We start from the raw sequence: 14,161 nt of genomic DNA, 5'->3' as shown, positions 1-14,161 counted from the left end.
GAGCTGAAGACCCTCTTTTCCCCCAAGATACTTAGACTGGCACTTATCTGCTTTGATTCAATTTCTACATCCATTTAACTTTTGAAAGTTTGAAAGTTGAACCGTTATGCATTTCTCCAAACCTGAAGACTATCTCAAGATTTTTAGCATGTGGTAGGCTTGTATACAACACAGTTGTATCAGTCAATGATTGCTAATATTTTTTTTATAAAAGCACCATCTTACATTAAAAAAACCCCTAAGTTTAATTTATGTCACATGGATTTGTTTGCTCAACAATACTCCAGGTGTTGTTACCTTCTGAAGAGATCTTTTTACACTAATTTCTACCTCTCATAAGCCTCAGAGTCTTACAGAATAAGAACAAGCACATGCAGCTGCCTTGAACTGCTTTACATGAATATCTCGGTACCATTTACAAGTTGATCTGTAACAACCCATGCAAGATTAGGACAAATTGCATTAACTGTTGTCCCTTCCTTTTTTTAATAATACCATCCCAATAAATATGTACATTTGAGGATGAAAAAGAGAAGGATATTGAACATGATGGTGAATAAAAATAAAATATTGATACAATTTAATCAGACTGATACATCAGTAATTTGAATAGAAAATTAAATCAGTTTGTTCGTTAAATTTAGGAAATTTCCACTCCCTATCTTCATTCACTTCACTGAGATTAACCAAATATGAGTACACAGACTTGGCTAACAGTTCAAGAAGACAAGGACAGAAATACATTCATCCTCAGAAAAGGTCAGCTGGAGGCTCTATTTTTTTTTTTTTAATGCAACTATCTCCTTTGGCTGAATGTTGGTAAAGGAAATATCTTCTCACCAGATATAAACTGCAGTACAGTCTTTGGCAAAGACAGTCTTCCTACAAAGACTGCATTATTCCTAAACTGTACAAGGAATATTTAACAAAAGAGAACAGGTTTATGAAATGAACAGACAGTTTAAGAATTGATATCAAGACACATGAGAACATGCTGGCTTCTCTTTAAAATAGGAAGAACATTAACTAGTCTCTCTCTTTCTTGGTCATCTCTGATTTGTTACTCAATTTTAAATATACTGCGCTTCAGAAAGTTCTCAGCCAAGCCAGTTGATCAGCTGTGTAAGCTCAGCTCACCAAAAGCATGAAACTAACTCTCAGTGTATCAACAGATTGCGAGCAATGTACACTGATTTCAAAGTCCTGATTCTGTCATGAAAAAATAACTTCCATCACAGCATATAGCAATATTCAACTTCACAAAAGCAGCAGATGAGAACAGTGTCCCCACTTGCTTCAAAATCACAGAGGTTACTTATTGTTTCCATATTTGGAAGATAAGACTCACCCCTTTTTTAATTTAGACTGATTCAAATGTGTTATAGTTAATAACTACAGTTACTATAGTTAAACACTACAATAACCCTTAATGTATACTCTCCAAAATAGATTGAAATGCTACTAATGGTTTTGGCAAGATAAATACTCTTCCCTACTTAAGTTTTGAACAATGAGTGAAAACCAGGAAGTGACAATAAGGAGCCAAAACTGAAAAACCATCTTGAAAATTAAGATAAATGCAAATTATTTAACTTATTCCCCTTATCCAGCTTTCATAGCCATCATTTCATAAATTATTGCAGAGTACCATATGATGAAAGCAACAATGCCCCTTATAATAATATCATATCTATCCAGAGTTTTTCCCCTCTTTTCTGGAAGAACACTTATGCAAGTGAAAGTTATAAGAATGGTTGGAATAAGCAACCTCATGGACAGGTGCTGGGCAAGCAACAACTGAACTGGAGCACTGACAGAGCACCACACTTTTGGCTGGATGTTTCCACAGCAAAAAAAAATATTAGCTACAATGTCTGAATTTCACTCATCGGCCACTTTCTTTTTTCCACCCATTTCTCTTTCTCCTGACAGTATTTTCATTTGTTGCAATGGGACTTTATGCAGTGACTGTTCAGAACCCAATATAAATCTTAATTGCATTCATTCAAACATTAGATGAAATAAGAATAGAGTCAATTTGAAATCCCTAACCAGTAGTAGAAATAGGTACAAAAATCTTCCAGTACTGTAAACTCTGACTGTGTAAAACAAAACCTTTCTTTCGAGGTATGGGATTATTCTTTTCTGATCAATTTATGGTTTTCTTCTTTTCTACTCTAGAAGCTTATCATTGCATTGCTTAGCAGCTTCTCCTAGTGCCTTGGAATGTAATTTCATGCTAAATTCTATGTTGGAAAGCTCAGGTAGGTTTTTGGTTTTTTTGGTTTGGTTTTTGTTTCTGTAACTCCCCAAAAATAATTACTTAGAAAGCATTTTGGAGTGCATATCATGCAGAATTATTTGGTTAATCAAATTTACATTTAGTCTGTAAATTTGCAACAGTTTTACATATTCCTTGCTATTTAGTAAAATGTTTCTGATAAAACCATATTTGAAATCTTTCCCCACAACAGTATCTACAGGGGGAGCGCCATCAGCTGGTTCAAGACCACAGTCCTGGTTTCTCAGGAAAGAGCTCTTCAAGAAAAGGGTTTGTGGTTCTTGAACTTCAGATTTGGCTCTAACTATAATAATTGACTGTGTAATGTTTGATAAAATTCAGTATTAAAGGGTTTGTTCCCCAAGGCACACTCTCATACCAGTCTGTCTTGGACCCACAGCCAAAGCTTATTTTACACCATTTGTAGATTCTGCCCCCTTGATTAACAACTGATTTTCCTGAACTTATTTCCAAGTCTTGATTCACACAACTACTGCAATTGAGCCTCTAGACTTTTACAAATTGAACTCTAATCAGACATTTTTCACCAAAATGCATTCCAGCAGCTGGACCACAGATCAGAATTCTGCAAGACTATAGTCAGCTCTATTCTTATAGTATACCTTTTTTGCAGAAATATGTGCTAAACCTTGCACTACTCTTGATTTGGGTGTAAAGTTTAATAAACCATACCATTTGTTTGAATATACCATTGCTGAATCCAAAGACCAGAAATACATAATGTTCACCCTGAAACAGCAATCAAGAATTTCTCAGTTCAAACAATATATACATAAAGAATAAAACTTCCAGAAATTCTAAAATCACAGAAGTGCTAGCATCTATATTTACAAATGGAAGGAGATATATAAATGTTACAATCCTCCTACAAGTAAAGGAATTTTATTTACTCCATAAGTATCTTTAATAGCAACAAGTACAGTCAGTGGTGAGGAGGCAGCGAAGTAAACAGAAGCTATTGTCCTCTCTTACATAAATATATATAGTGACCATTGTTGTGTCTTTAAATTAAGGAATAAAAAAGTAGAAAGTGTAAAGCTTCAATGCAAATTCAATACCTGAAAACAAAGAAGGTAAATCCACAGGATTAAAAACAGCATATAAATAATTCACATGATAAACTAAGTGCAGGGAAGCTTGGGTGTCAAAATGAAACTTAGAAAACAAACCTCTTTGTATATATTGCTGCACTGCAATTAAACCATTACACTGAAATATGATGTTGTTAGTGCAGTACTCACTACTGTGATGTTAGTGTAGTGATCACTAAACAAATAGAAATTGTTACTGCATAATGCCTAACTTCTTTGAAACACTTTTCACCTATAGATATCTAAAAGGCTCAAAGCGCAACCATAATAGCTTTTCAAAATATTGTGATAAAGCTATTTCAATAGCTATTCTGACACACTTAAAATAATGCTGCTTTTTAAATCTTTCAGGCCTGTGAGTTATTTTACATGCTTTCATTACAAAAAGGAAAAAAAGCAATGGCTTACCTGTGGAGATGAGGGATTAAAACTGACATTGATTACAGAGTCTGTGTGTCTCCCCAGTTTTTGTAAAAAAGTGCTTGAATGCATTTCATATATGTAAGCCTAAAAAACAAGAAGTTGATATTTTCAGGATTAAAAAAATAACCATCTTCTTGAAGCATTATGTTATAGTGTAGTAACATTAAATATATAGCCTACAAAGAAGTTAGAAAATTTTGATCATTGGAGTTATCTAATCTTGAAAGGTATTAGATTCCACTTAAAAGAAATTACTTAAATTTCAAAGAACATAATTTAAAATATATTTTAAAAGGGTAATTTTTTTACCTGCTTCTTGAAGTAAAAGTTTATTTATTTATTGGGGAAAGAATGCATTATTCTTTCTATTTTTTTTTTAATTTGAGTTAATTTAAGCATTTGCTAAATTATCCCAAATCATAGAAATCAGTTCTAAGATATCGATTACTTCCATATTTGTTTAGCTCTTGTACTGCCCAGGGCATATCCTTGGAAGGCCTTTTTAATAAATACCTACTTTACTCCTTTAAATCTGTCTAGCCTCTGTTCCAGTTCAGCCTCTTTAGGCTTCAGTTCCCTTTTATGGAAGGAGGAACAGAGAAGAGACAAAGTCAGTAACAGCAAGAACCAAGAGCACAAAATGCTCTGATTCACAAAGAAGTATGCTCCATCTTTTAACTAAGAGAACATATCACAGAGAGGCATGGTTAATGAAGTTGAAATTTTTCCATCATATTCTAGTGCCTTACAGAACTTTGCCAGAATTATCCATTAAAAATTAGTTTTCCATTCCAGGTCCTCAGTTTAACTTGGGAAGGACCATGTTCATTTTTGGCTTAATCTTTATGTCCCTGTTCCACTCTGTAAAATAGATGTGATAATATTTAGTTATTTTTTGAACAAAACTCCAAAGTTTGTTAAGCCCAGGTATTCTGGTAATTTATGCTCTTCCACACAGTTTCTAAATCAACCATTTGTCTCATACCTTTCTTTCAAAAATGCTGTGCAGCAGTCATGCGTCTTAATTATAATCTAGTGAGAGTGCATTTGGTGCTGTAGTCACACTTCTCAGCCTAAAAAGCATTCAAACCTTACCTCCCATCTTTCAAGAAATTATTCCTAGCCCTGAGCTAGAGACTAGGCTGGAATGCAGCACTTTTCCAAACTGTCGCATTGTCACAGATTCATTGGATCAGAGGAAAGTCATGATAAACAGCTACTGGTAGAAGGCCACCTGTAGCTAACCACTGAAGCACCAGAAGTCATGGGAAAGACCACCAGGTATGGGAAAGCCCTCTCCTCTGACCTTTACAACAAAGACCTATGCTCATATTGAACAGCTGCTAGGCAAAACACATGGACCATGGCAGGGAACACAACCTGCCCATTGCATGTCACTCTTACAAACCCATCCTCATGGAGCTACTGCTAAACATCTTTCCAGTACTGTGTTCCTAGCCCCATAAATCTTAAATATTTAGGTGCTATGGTTCAACAGAAAAAGGGGCAGAGTCTCTAGCTACATGCAAGAATAGTTTATTACATTGCGGCAGGTATCATCTCTTCCAATAACTGAAAAGAAAAGTAATAGTAATTTTCTGAGTAATTTTGACATGCAAGACAATAAAATCTGATTAAAAGAAAAACATCATCATATAAAAGTGGAAAAAACCAGCTTCTGTTTAAGTAGCTCTAGCCATAGATACCTAAACTAGCTGGTGACAGTCTAAATTCTGAGAATAAAAGTTACCTTGGTTAAAGATTGAAAGCACATTTATTTTTAACTTCAAAAGTTTAAAAATAAAACAAAGCATAAACCCTAAAGATAATTGTATTTTAACAGAACTAACACTCATAAGAAGAGGAATAACTCCAGCATAAACATTCTTCTGCTATAGTCCACCATCATTTTAGTTTTGCTATATTTTCTGATGTCATCCAAATGGTTTTTCTATTCTATACTTACTAGATTATTTTAGTAGTCTTCTCTACAGAAAAAAAGAAAGTAACAATAACCGAATAATAAATTATACCATTAACACCAGCCACAGAAGAATAAAAAAAGCTTGAAAATATGAAATCAATGACAGAAGAAGAACAGATTTTCAGCAAACCAAATGTAATGAAAAAGAAAACAAAACAGTCAAGGAAGCACTCAGCAATACCCAAAATGCATATGTGGATATAATGTTTTAGACTTTAGCCAAAGTCAATCCCCTTTTTCTATATTAAGAGGAATTTTCTCTAATAAAAATACTGATTCAGTATATATTGGTATTTCCTTTCCAATTCTTGCTGAGGGTCAGCCAAAAGTAAAAATAATTTACCTGTACCAATAGCTTCCAAAGAAGTTTCCTGGCCCCATAACCACATACTTACTTGTATTTCCTTTCACTAGACATTTGAAGGACATTTGGAGTAGTCAGTTGTCAGTAACCCACAGTGTGACAGTGTATTTAGCACCTTACAAGTATACACAAGCTTCTGCTTTCTTCCCTAGACTTGTACCAAGAAACAGGGAAGAAGGGCAAAGGCCCCTCCTTAAAAGGAAGAATTTGTATCCAAATGGAAAATTACTTAATCCTACTGCATTGGTAGACAGAGTGTGCTGGATAAATTGACGCTTTATCTGCAGAGTTTCACTGTAAATTCTTTTCTCTGTTTTCTCACACTCTTAACTTCAAAGGAAACTTGTTCCCATTGCCCCTAGTCCAACCCATGGCCATAAACATTTTTGTCAAACTACTTACACTCCTACAGCCTCCTAGGATAGGAAAGAGGGGGAAGCAAATTATAAGCACTTGACTAATAACAGAAGAATTCTCCTTGTTATCAGCTTTTGCACAGGGATCAGAAAAGCAACACCAGTTTCAAGGAAAACTGTTGCTGCTGTGGCTTTAAGCTGAAGCATGTATTTTACAAACAGATCACAGGAAAAGAACACCACTAACAAACAAATAGAAAGACATTGATATCTAAGATACCTAATTTGGCCTTACACAAATAGAGATGTTTTCCTCACATGTTTTGCATGGATTGGCCAATGTCATCACTTTTCTGTGACTATTTTTCCTAATATTTCAAATGAGCTACAGGAAACAGAAATGTTAAAGTCCCTTAATAGAGGGATAGAGTCCCTTGATAATCTGACATGTTTTTATAAAAGATATCTGCCATTATTAATAAGGCATTATTGGCCATTTGCTTCCATCAGTGCCATCAAATTTGATGCATAAGCCCACAGTACATGATATAAGTTTGACTTGCACTCCATCACTCCTTATTTATATTGGGGCACATATTCCACTGAACCATGTATTTTTCCTCAATTTCAAGCTAAAAAAGTTCCTGAACTACTTACACTAAAGAAAAATAACAATTAACCTGAAGCAGACATCGAGCATGGAAAGTTTCAGCCCAAAATGTTCTTACTTATAAGCAACTGAAAACAGAATTATAGTGGAAAGTGTTAGACTACCTTAACTATAGGTGTTGATGCCAAATCCACACATAATAAAACAGATTTCACAAGTATCCTAAGCATTGATTAATGCTCTTCAGTCCCAAGTCACCTTATACACTTACCACATGGTAGCATGGAAAGTCTAATCAAGCCTGGCACCAAAATATTGAGTACAGTACACCCTCTCAGAAACCCTTTCCCTTTTAATGACTCTTATGGAGGCTGTCTTTCTGGTAGTCACAGGAAACTTCCTACTACTGTAAGATCCCAGTTTTCATATGATTTCCTTTGACATAACTAAAAAAATGAGTGACAGTGAACATTATTTATGCTCTTTATTATTAAAATGGTTTATATTATAGATATCAGTCATCTTTCAAGATGTAAGGGATATTTTTCAAATGTATCAATCTTCTAGCAGTTATAGCTAACACATGTGAATTTTCCTCACTAAAAAAAATTACATAAACCATATCTGACTTCCCTCTCTAAGCCACCCTTCTATGAAGCTTCCAAATCGAAATTTTTGCCAATTCAGTTTCTATTTAATTTGCTAATTTTAAGGCCTAATGTATGTGATTGTTTTTATTTGTTTTAATATTAAATTTATGCAGCACCATGCACCACTGAATTTAGGTTGCCTTACTTTTAGAACACACATAGTGTTGTCAGAGTACAGAATTATAAGTTGAAGACTTTATCCTAAGAATTCACATCTCACTATGAAGCAGCATGGTTGTATCACACCCACTTTAGCTCTTTTCTGACTGCTGCTAGGATTCTCCTCTGTATCAACACTACCAATAATTGCATTTCCTGCTTGTATGCTGGTGTTGACTAACAGCAGTACTGAAAGATTCAGATGCTGCAAAGGACCTTCAAACAGATTTTTGTACCAGATGTACCAATCATACGCAAAATTCAACTAGTGTCAAGAATTGAGACCAAGAGGTACACATATAGAAAACATATATGGAAAGCCCTGTGGATATAGAACTATGTGTCTCCACTTTTAGCACCTCACTGCTGTATGCATTCCAAAATGAACATTGGATATCCATATCTACTTCAGCTTCCTGTTTTGTCTATAGTTGAAGATGGGGTATCTTTCAAAAAATTAATTTTTTACCAAAAAAGTAAAGCCAAAAAGGCTAATTTCTCACACTTCCTCCTATCTCTCAAAAACATCAGCAAAATTCAATGTTAACACAGTAACAAATTACAGAGTCATAAAATTCAGTTGGGAAAAAAAAAAGTTGTTCAGTAGTAGTTAAATAACAATACATCTATAACCATCAGAAAATCCTCCACCTCTCTCAGCTGCTAATCTGGTTTTGTAGTGGTCAGGTCAGAGGCATAGTAGCCTAGATAAAGCAATAGCCTGAACTGACCAAAAAGCACACAAAAACAATTAATGCGCTCATATTCACAAAACTCTATGGTTTATAAAATAACTGACAAAGGCCAAGATTTTCAGTCATCTTCAAAGATAACATCCATAGAGACACTGAAGTAATAGCATACCCAAAGTCATGACTGTATGATCAAGAAAGTAATTTTTATCTGTCCACTTCTAGCATAATGGGCCTAACAGCCAACCGCGTTACCAAGGAATCCAAAAAACTCAGGTTCAAGACTGAAACAAAACTGTGTTCCTCTTTGGAAAGGGGTAGATTTTTTTTTCCAAAGACAGGTGGCAGAGAGGCTGTCGCAGTCTGTTATTCATTCTCTGCTATGGATTTTGTTCTGCCTAGCAATGTCAGTCCTGCCTTCTCCACAGTAAACATTACTAATGCTGTTTTCTCCAGATGTTTCCTGTTAAAGCCTATCTTAGTTAAATAGTATGGACACATAGGATAAAACTTGAACAATATATAATTGGAATACCAATCACACTGAAAATCAAAATACTTCAGATAGTTGCTACCACTGCTTCATATAATGCATTCTGTTTTGCAAGCCTTCTGGTATGAAGTGTAGACCAAGACAGCAAATATGATACAATACCAATATCATACATTTCTAAAAGTAATTTTCCAATAAAGAAAATATCCTTCTCTTTTCTCCAAATAAAGTATTAAAGTATAAAGTTTTCTCCAAATAAAGTATTACACTTTATCATACATCAAATATACATAATTTAAACTTCAGTGATTCCTCCGAGATACCCTCCTAAGAGATATGAAACAAAGCATTCTAGACTATTAACTAGTCCTATCTCTTCCATTCACATACAACTGTATCAGAATATCTTTGCCAACTCCCTCATTTGTAGTCTTTTACCTAACATTATTAGTACCTAAAAAGTTCAAATGAAGTGGGCTATTAAAGGGAGAAAATCACCACATAATTTTATCATTCACATTTGGGGTTTCCTGAGCTGTTTCTTCTTTGGTATCTAGATCATTTTATGCCATTTTTAACCTAATCAGATGCAATTTTTAAGCTTATCACACCACAGACACACAAGGATGGAAGTATTTCATAGAAATAAGATCAGAGCAGCTGATCACAACAGTAACAAACTGAGGCAGGCCTCATCTAAACTCTTAGACAAGAGGAGAGAAGAAAGATACCATTGCTAATCTCCATTTTATAAATCAAATCTGAGCAACAGAAAGACTAAGTCACTAATAATATATTTATGGGGGTTGAGAATTACAATCTTCTTGGCAATGATTACATTAGGACATAGTACAGTGCAAGAGGAGTAGATGTACAGAACAAAAGAGTGCTGGCAGCCCAATTCCCAAATGTATTTTTCTGGTAGTAAAACATTACAGTATATTGCTCAACAGCACTGATATTTCATTTGGAATATCAATCTCTGTAGCTACTTAAACTAAGGTGTCATCTAAACAAGTTTGTGTAATGCCTGATGCAGAGTCTTGTATCTGAAAATAACTCAGTCTGCAAACAATATCAGGTGTGGGTTTGCATCCAGCCACCACTCACATGTTTGCAAAACTCTTTGAATTTGTCCCCAGACCAGCATCACTTGCATAATGAGAACATACTCTAAAACCAATTTTGCATGAAGGTTAATATTCAGGGACTCACAAGTGGTTATTAGATTGATGCTATGAATAAGAATCAAATTGCTTTATCCTTTCTCCTGCTACTCCTTTTAATGCCCTATGGGTTACTGCTTCAAGCTTTGGTGCCTTCACAGTTGGAAAGCATAAATTTAATCTTGGATTTAGAATGTGTTTCAAAGACAGTGTTGCAAGCAAAATCCTAGACTTTGTTGAAAAGTGTAAAAAAAAAAAAAGGGAAGAGAATCTCATACATTACCCATGTTTTTTTGTTATTCATGCAGCAACCTGCTATGCTGAAAAACTTCTGGGTTTCTGATATGGGTCAATCCATGTGAGCTATGAACACAGGCTTTGAGATTTGGCATGGACAGAGATTTTTATCAGCACTAGGGTCAAAATGTGCCTCTTAGAGTCTACAGTTCAAAGAGAGCTAGCAAGAATGAGTCTGAAAACAATTAAAGAGACAAATATTTATTTCTTAATTCCCTACTTCATTTCTGGAAACTTGGAAATTATTCAGAGAGCCCTAAGGTCTTCAAAGACAAAAATTAAGTGTCTAATTAGACATAAAATAAAACAGCTAACTAGAACTACATGGAACAGAAATTAGTTCTTTTTATTATAAAAAGTAGCATTTCACACTGTCCAGATATTTCTTGTCTTTTTACACTAAGATTGCTTTAATAAACAAATTTTTAGGTAAACAGTTTTGTACAGAGTCCAGCAAAATGGACTAATGAAATCTAAACCCAGTTAAGGTATATTAAGGTCCAACGTCCTTGATAATATTGATAGTCAGAAACCTGAGACTGTCCACTTGTAAGATGGTTAGAAATTACAATATTATGCACATTCAATTAAGCAAAAGTCAACTAAATTCACTGGTAACCTTAGGCTGTTTAGGATGCAGAGACGATTTGACATTAGAAGTGTTAACATTTTATATTTTCTAGTCACAACTAATTACAGAAACAACAATCACAGTCCAAAACTAGGATTCTGGTCACCTGCTTATCAGACTGTCAGGTCCTACACAGGTCTTGGTAAAGACTCTCTTAAGGAAGTTGGAGTAATCAGCTAGGGAACACTGTCAATCCTAATTTACAGTACAAATCTCACACTAACATGCACCAAAGCAGTTCAAATAAAACCATGTGGCTACTTCAGCCACACAGAAGCTACATCAAGCTCTTATATAAAACAGGTCATACACCCTCAAAATAGAAAAAAAGGCAGAATTTTCATCTCTTTTTTTACAATAACGTATTTTGGGTTGCTGTTTCTATGTCCTGTAGGAATGTGATCATTGTAGACAAAATATTCCTCTTTATCAAATACTTCAGCTTTTGTGAAACACAAAAGGCAGTTTATGGTCCATGTCTTTCAATTGTATTCCAATTATGCCTCTTTTGGCTTTAAAATAAATCACGTTTGTTAACCACAGGGTGCAAGAATTGCACTTAATAAAGTAAACTCCAAGATGACTGAAGATGCAGCTGCTTCTCAGTGGAAAGGTACATAACATATTTCCAGAATGTTCTTTTTGAAGATAACACTTTGCATCCACACTACTGATTTTTTATGCAGCTTATTCCAGTAGACATTCATTCATACAATCTTGAGAAATATGTGACTTCTTGATACTATTAAAACTGTCCCAGTTGCACATTAAGCCATCTGTCAGGATGCAATTAGTTGAAAAATATGAATGGACTATTCAGTGCAGCATTCAATTTTCTGTTTCAAAAGGAAGCACAAAAGTGTATCTGCCTCAACACTTCACAGGGAAGCTTCCTAAAAAAATGCCCCAAAACTGCGTTTTGTCCTAAAAGTACAGTATAAGCAAGAGTCCAAAACTTGACTTAATTTTCCTGAGGGGACAAGAAGAACAATGAAAGTTCTCTACAGACATAGGATGCAAATTAAGCCAAATTCCAACCCAGGAGCCACACTAAAAAGTATTGACTGTGCCCACCAGGGACCATATGCCAACTGGAGCAGGATGCATGCCAGCTATTCAGATTCCTTTGATGTGCCAAGAATTTGGAGTCAGGACAAAATCATGCTGTCTTTCTTTTCTTGAATCAGCACTAATTCCAAACAAATACCTTACTGCAAAAGATAAGACAAAAAGGTCTCATGATTGCACCTATTTTTACACAATTCAAAAGCAACTTTAATTAGTAGCCTCAATTAAATATATTAGTACATAATATATGTCATGATCTGAGGTGAATATTAGATGCATTTCTTCACAGACAAAGCAAAAAGACCTTTTTTGTATTGCAAGCTACATTTTGAAATGCTCTTTACCAGAAACTTGAAAAATATGTTTTATCATGAAAATGTCAAGAACACAACACCTATTGCCAAACATCCAGCAATCTGCCAATAAAATCTCTAACCTTCACACACTATTTGAGCCAGTATTTCAAAACTAGCCAGAAGAGTAAATTCCTCTTGCTCTGAATTTGAAGTTGACCAGAAACTCTGTGTCATGTTCTGATGATTAACCTAGAAATACCTAAAATAAATTTCAACAGCATTCCTACCCAGCTGTTTTGAAAGGATATGTTTGCAATGAACCCAACTTCAGTCCAATTGCAAAGGCCTATAGTATGAGTTAGAATCTTCCATCTCTTCACAAATAGCAAGACAAACATTCTGATAACATTCAGGCATTACTGAGTTAAAATTAGGTGCAAACTCAAAAAGGTATCAATACACATTTACTCAGGATTCACCTCTAAATAATTAAATTTTATTGACTTTGATTCAGAAGAGAATCTGTCTGGGGAGAAAACACAGACACAAAAGGTCCAGAAAGTACTTATTCCAGTGGAATGACTTCTCATTTTTTATTCAGCTGATTGGTTGATAAGAAAGCCATACTAAAAGATTCATCATCCTGTATTTGGGAGCTTAAGTAAATTACTTTGCATTTGCCACAGAGTTCCTACTGGTCAGATATATATAACAATTACTTTGAGTGCTAGGATTTAACTGCTCTGGGATTTTTCAGAAAAAATAATCATGAATCATATGTAACTGCTACATGTGAATGAACTATATGGAAGTATCATAGATTCCAGTAATGCACATTAAGATGAATCCTAGAAGCCTCTGAAAAGACTCTTTTAGATACAATATGAGGAGTTCCTACAGTTTAGGAGGAAAATAAGCTACTTACGTATTTGTCGTCTGATCCACTGGCTATAAAGCGTCCACAAGGAGACACTGCAATTCCACATGGATAGCAGTGGCTACTGTGCCCTTCAAAACGACGTTCACACCTACAGAGAAGTTTCAGTGTTATTAACAACAACTAAAAATTACCTCTTTTACTGCCATTTTCATGAAATCCTCCTGGTCTCATGTTTTTCTTAGTCTACAAATTCACTAAGGCAAATCCGCGAATTAAGTTTTAAATATATCAGCAGTAGGATTTTCTCAAAACTGGAAGACACTGAAGAAAGAACATTAATGACTACTAATCAAATGAACAGACAAAATTGCCCCAGGACAATGACCTTTGGCCTTGTTTAGTTTATAGGGATAGAAACATCATTAATAATTAGAAAGGAGGAGCTGTGATGCCTATCAGTTAGCTAAGGGGAAGGTGTTGTGAAAGTCTTTATAAATCTTCTCCATGAAGATTTATAAATCTCCCTCAAGTTATTTATATCAAATGAAGATGCAGTGTGTGGAATCACAACACAAATAATTATTGCTTGCTTTTCTCACACCCCAATCTGGATATTTAACCTTTGTTGCTTATTTACATTTCTACTCCATACATTAATTTATTGTACATGGTAAGTCAAGAAAGACAATATCCAAACAT

The 14,161-nt window shown here is 34.8% G+C and overlaps 1 protein-coding gene across 12 annotated transcripts in view; it reads right to left on the bottom strand.

Moving 5' to 3' along the window:
• Positions 1-14,161, bottom strand: part of WDR27 (WD repeat domain 27) — a 177,687-nt gene that overhangs the window by 125,705 nt on the left and 37,821 nt on the right. For 5 of the 12 annotated variants that reach the window (XM_064413936.1, XM_064413926.1, XM_064413929.1 and 2 more), the window contains exons 22-23: positions 13,508-13,610; positions 3,802-3,900 (exon numbers count right to left, since the gene is read on the bottom strand). In XM_064413936.1, coding sequence (XP_064270006.1) covers positions 3,802-3,900; positions 13,508-13,610 — 202 coding nt within the window. Of the gene's footprint in view, positions 1-2,974; positions 3,032-3,801; positions 3,901-4,333; positions 4,394-7,501; positions 7,577-10,846; positions 11,995-12,019; positions 12,426-13,507; positions 13,611-14,161 lie in introns of those variants that run through there. The other 7 variants (XM_064413927.1, XM_064413934.1, XM_064413931.1 and 4 more) reach the window with 7 other exon arrangements.

Source organism: Passer domesticus, chromosome 3 (assembly GCF_036417665.1).
Source record: "Passer domesticus isolate bPasDom1 chromosome 3, bPasDom1.hap1, whole genome shotgun sequence".
NCBI classification, from domain to species: Eukaryota; Metazoa; Chordata; class Aves; order Passeriformes; family Passeridae; genus Passer; species Passer domesticus.
This window is presented reverse-complemented; position numbering and strand designations above follow the sequence as displayed.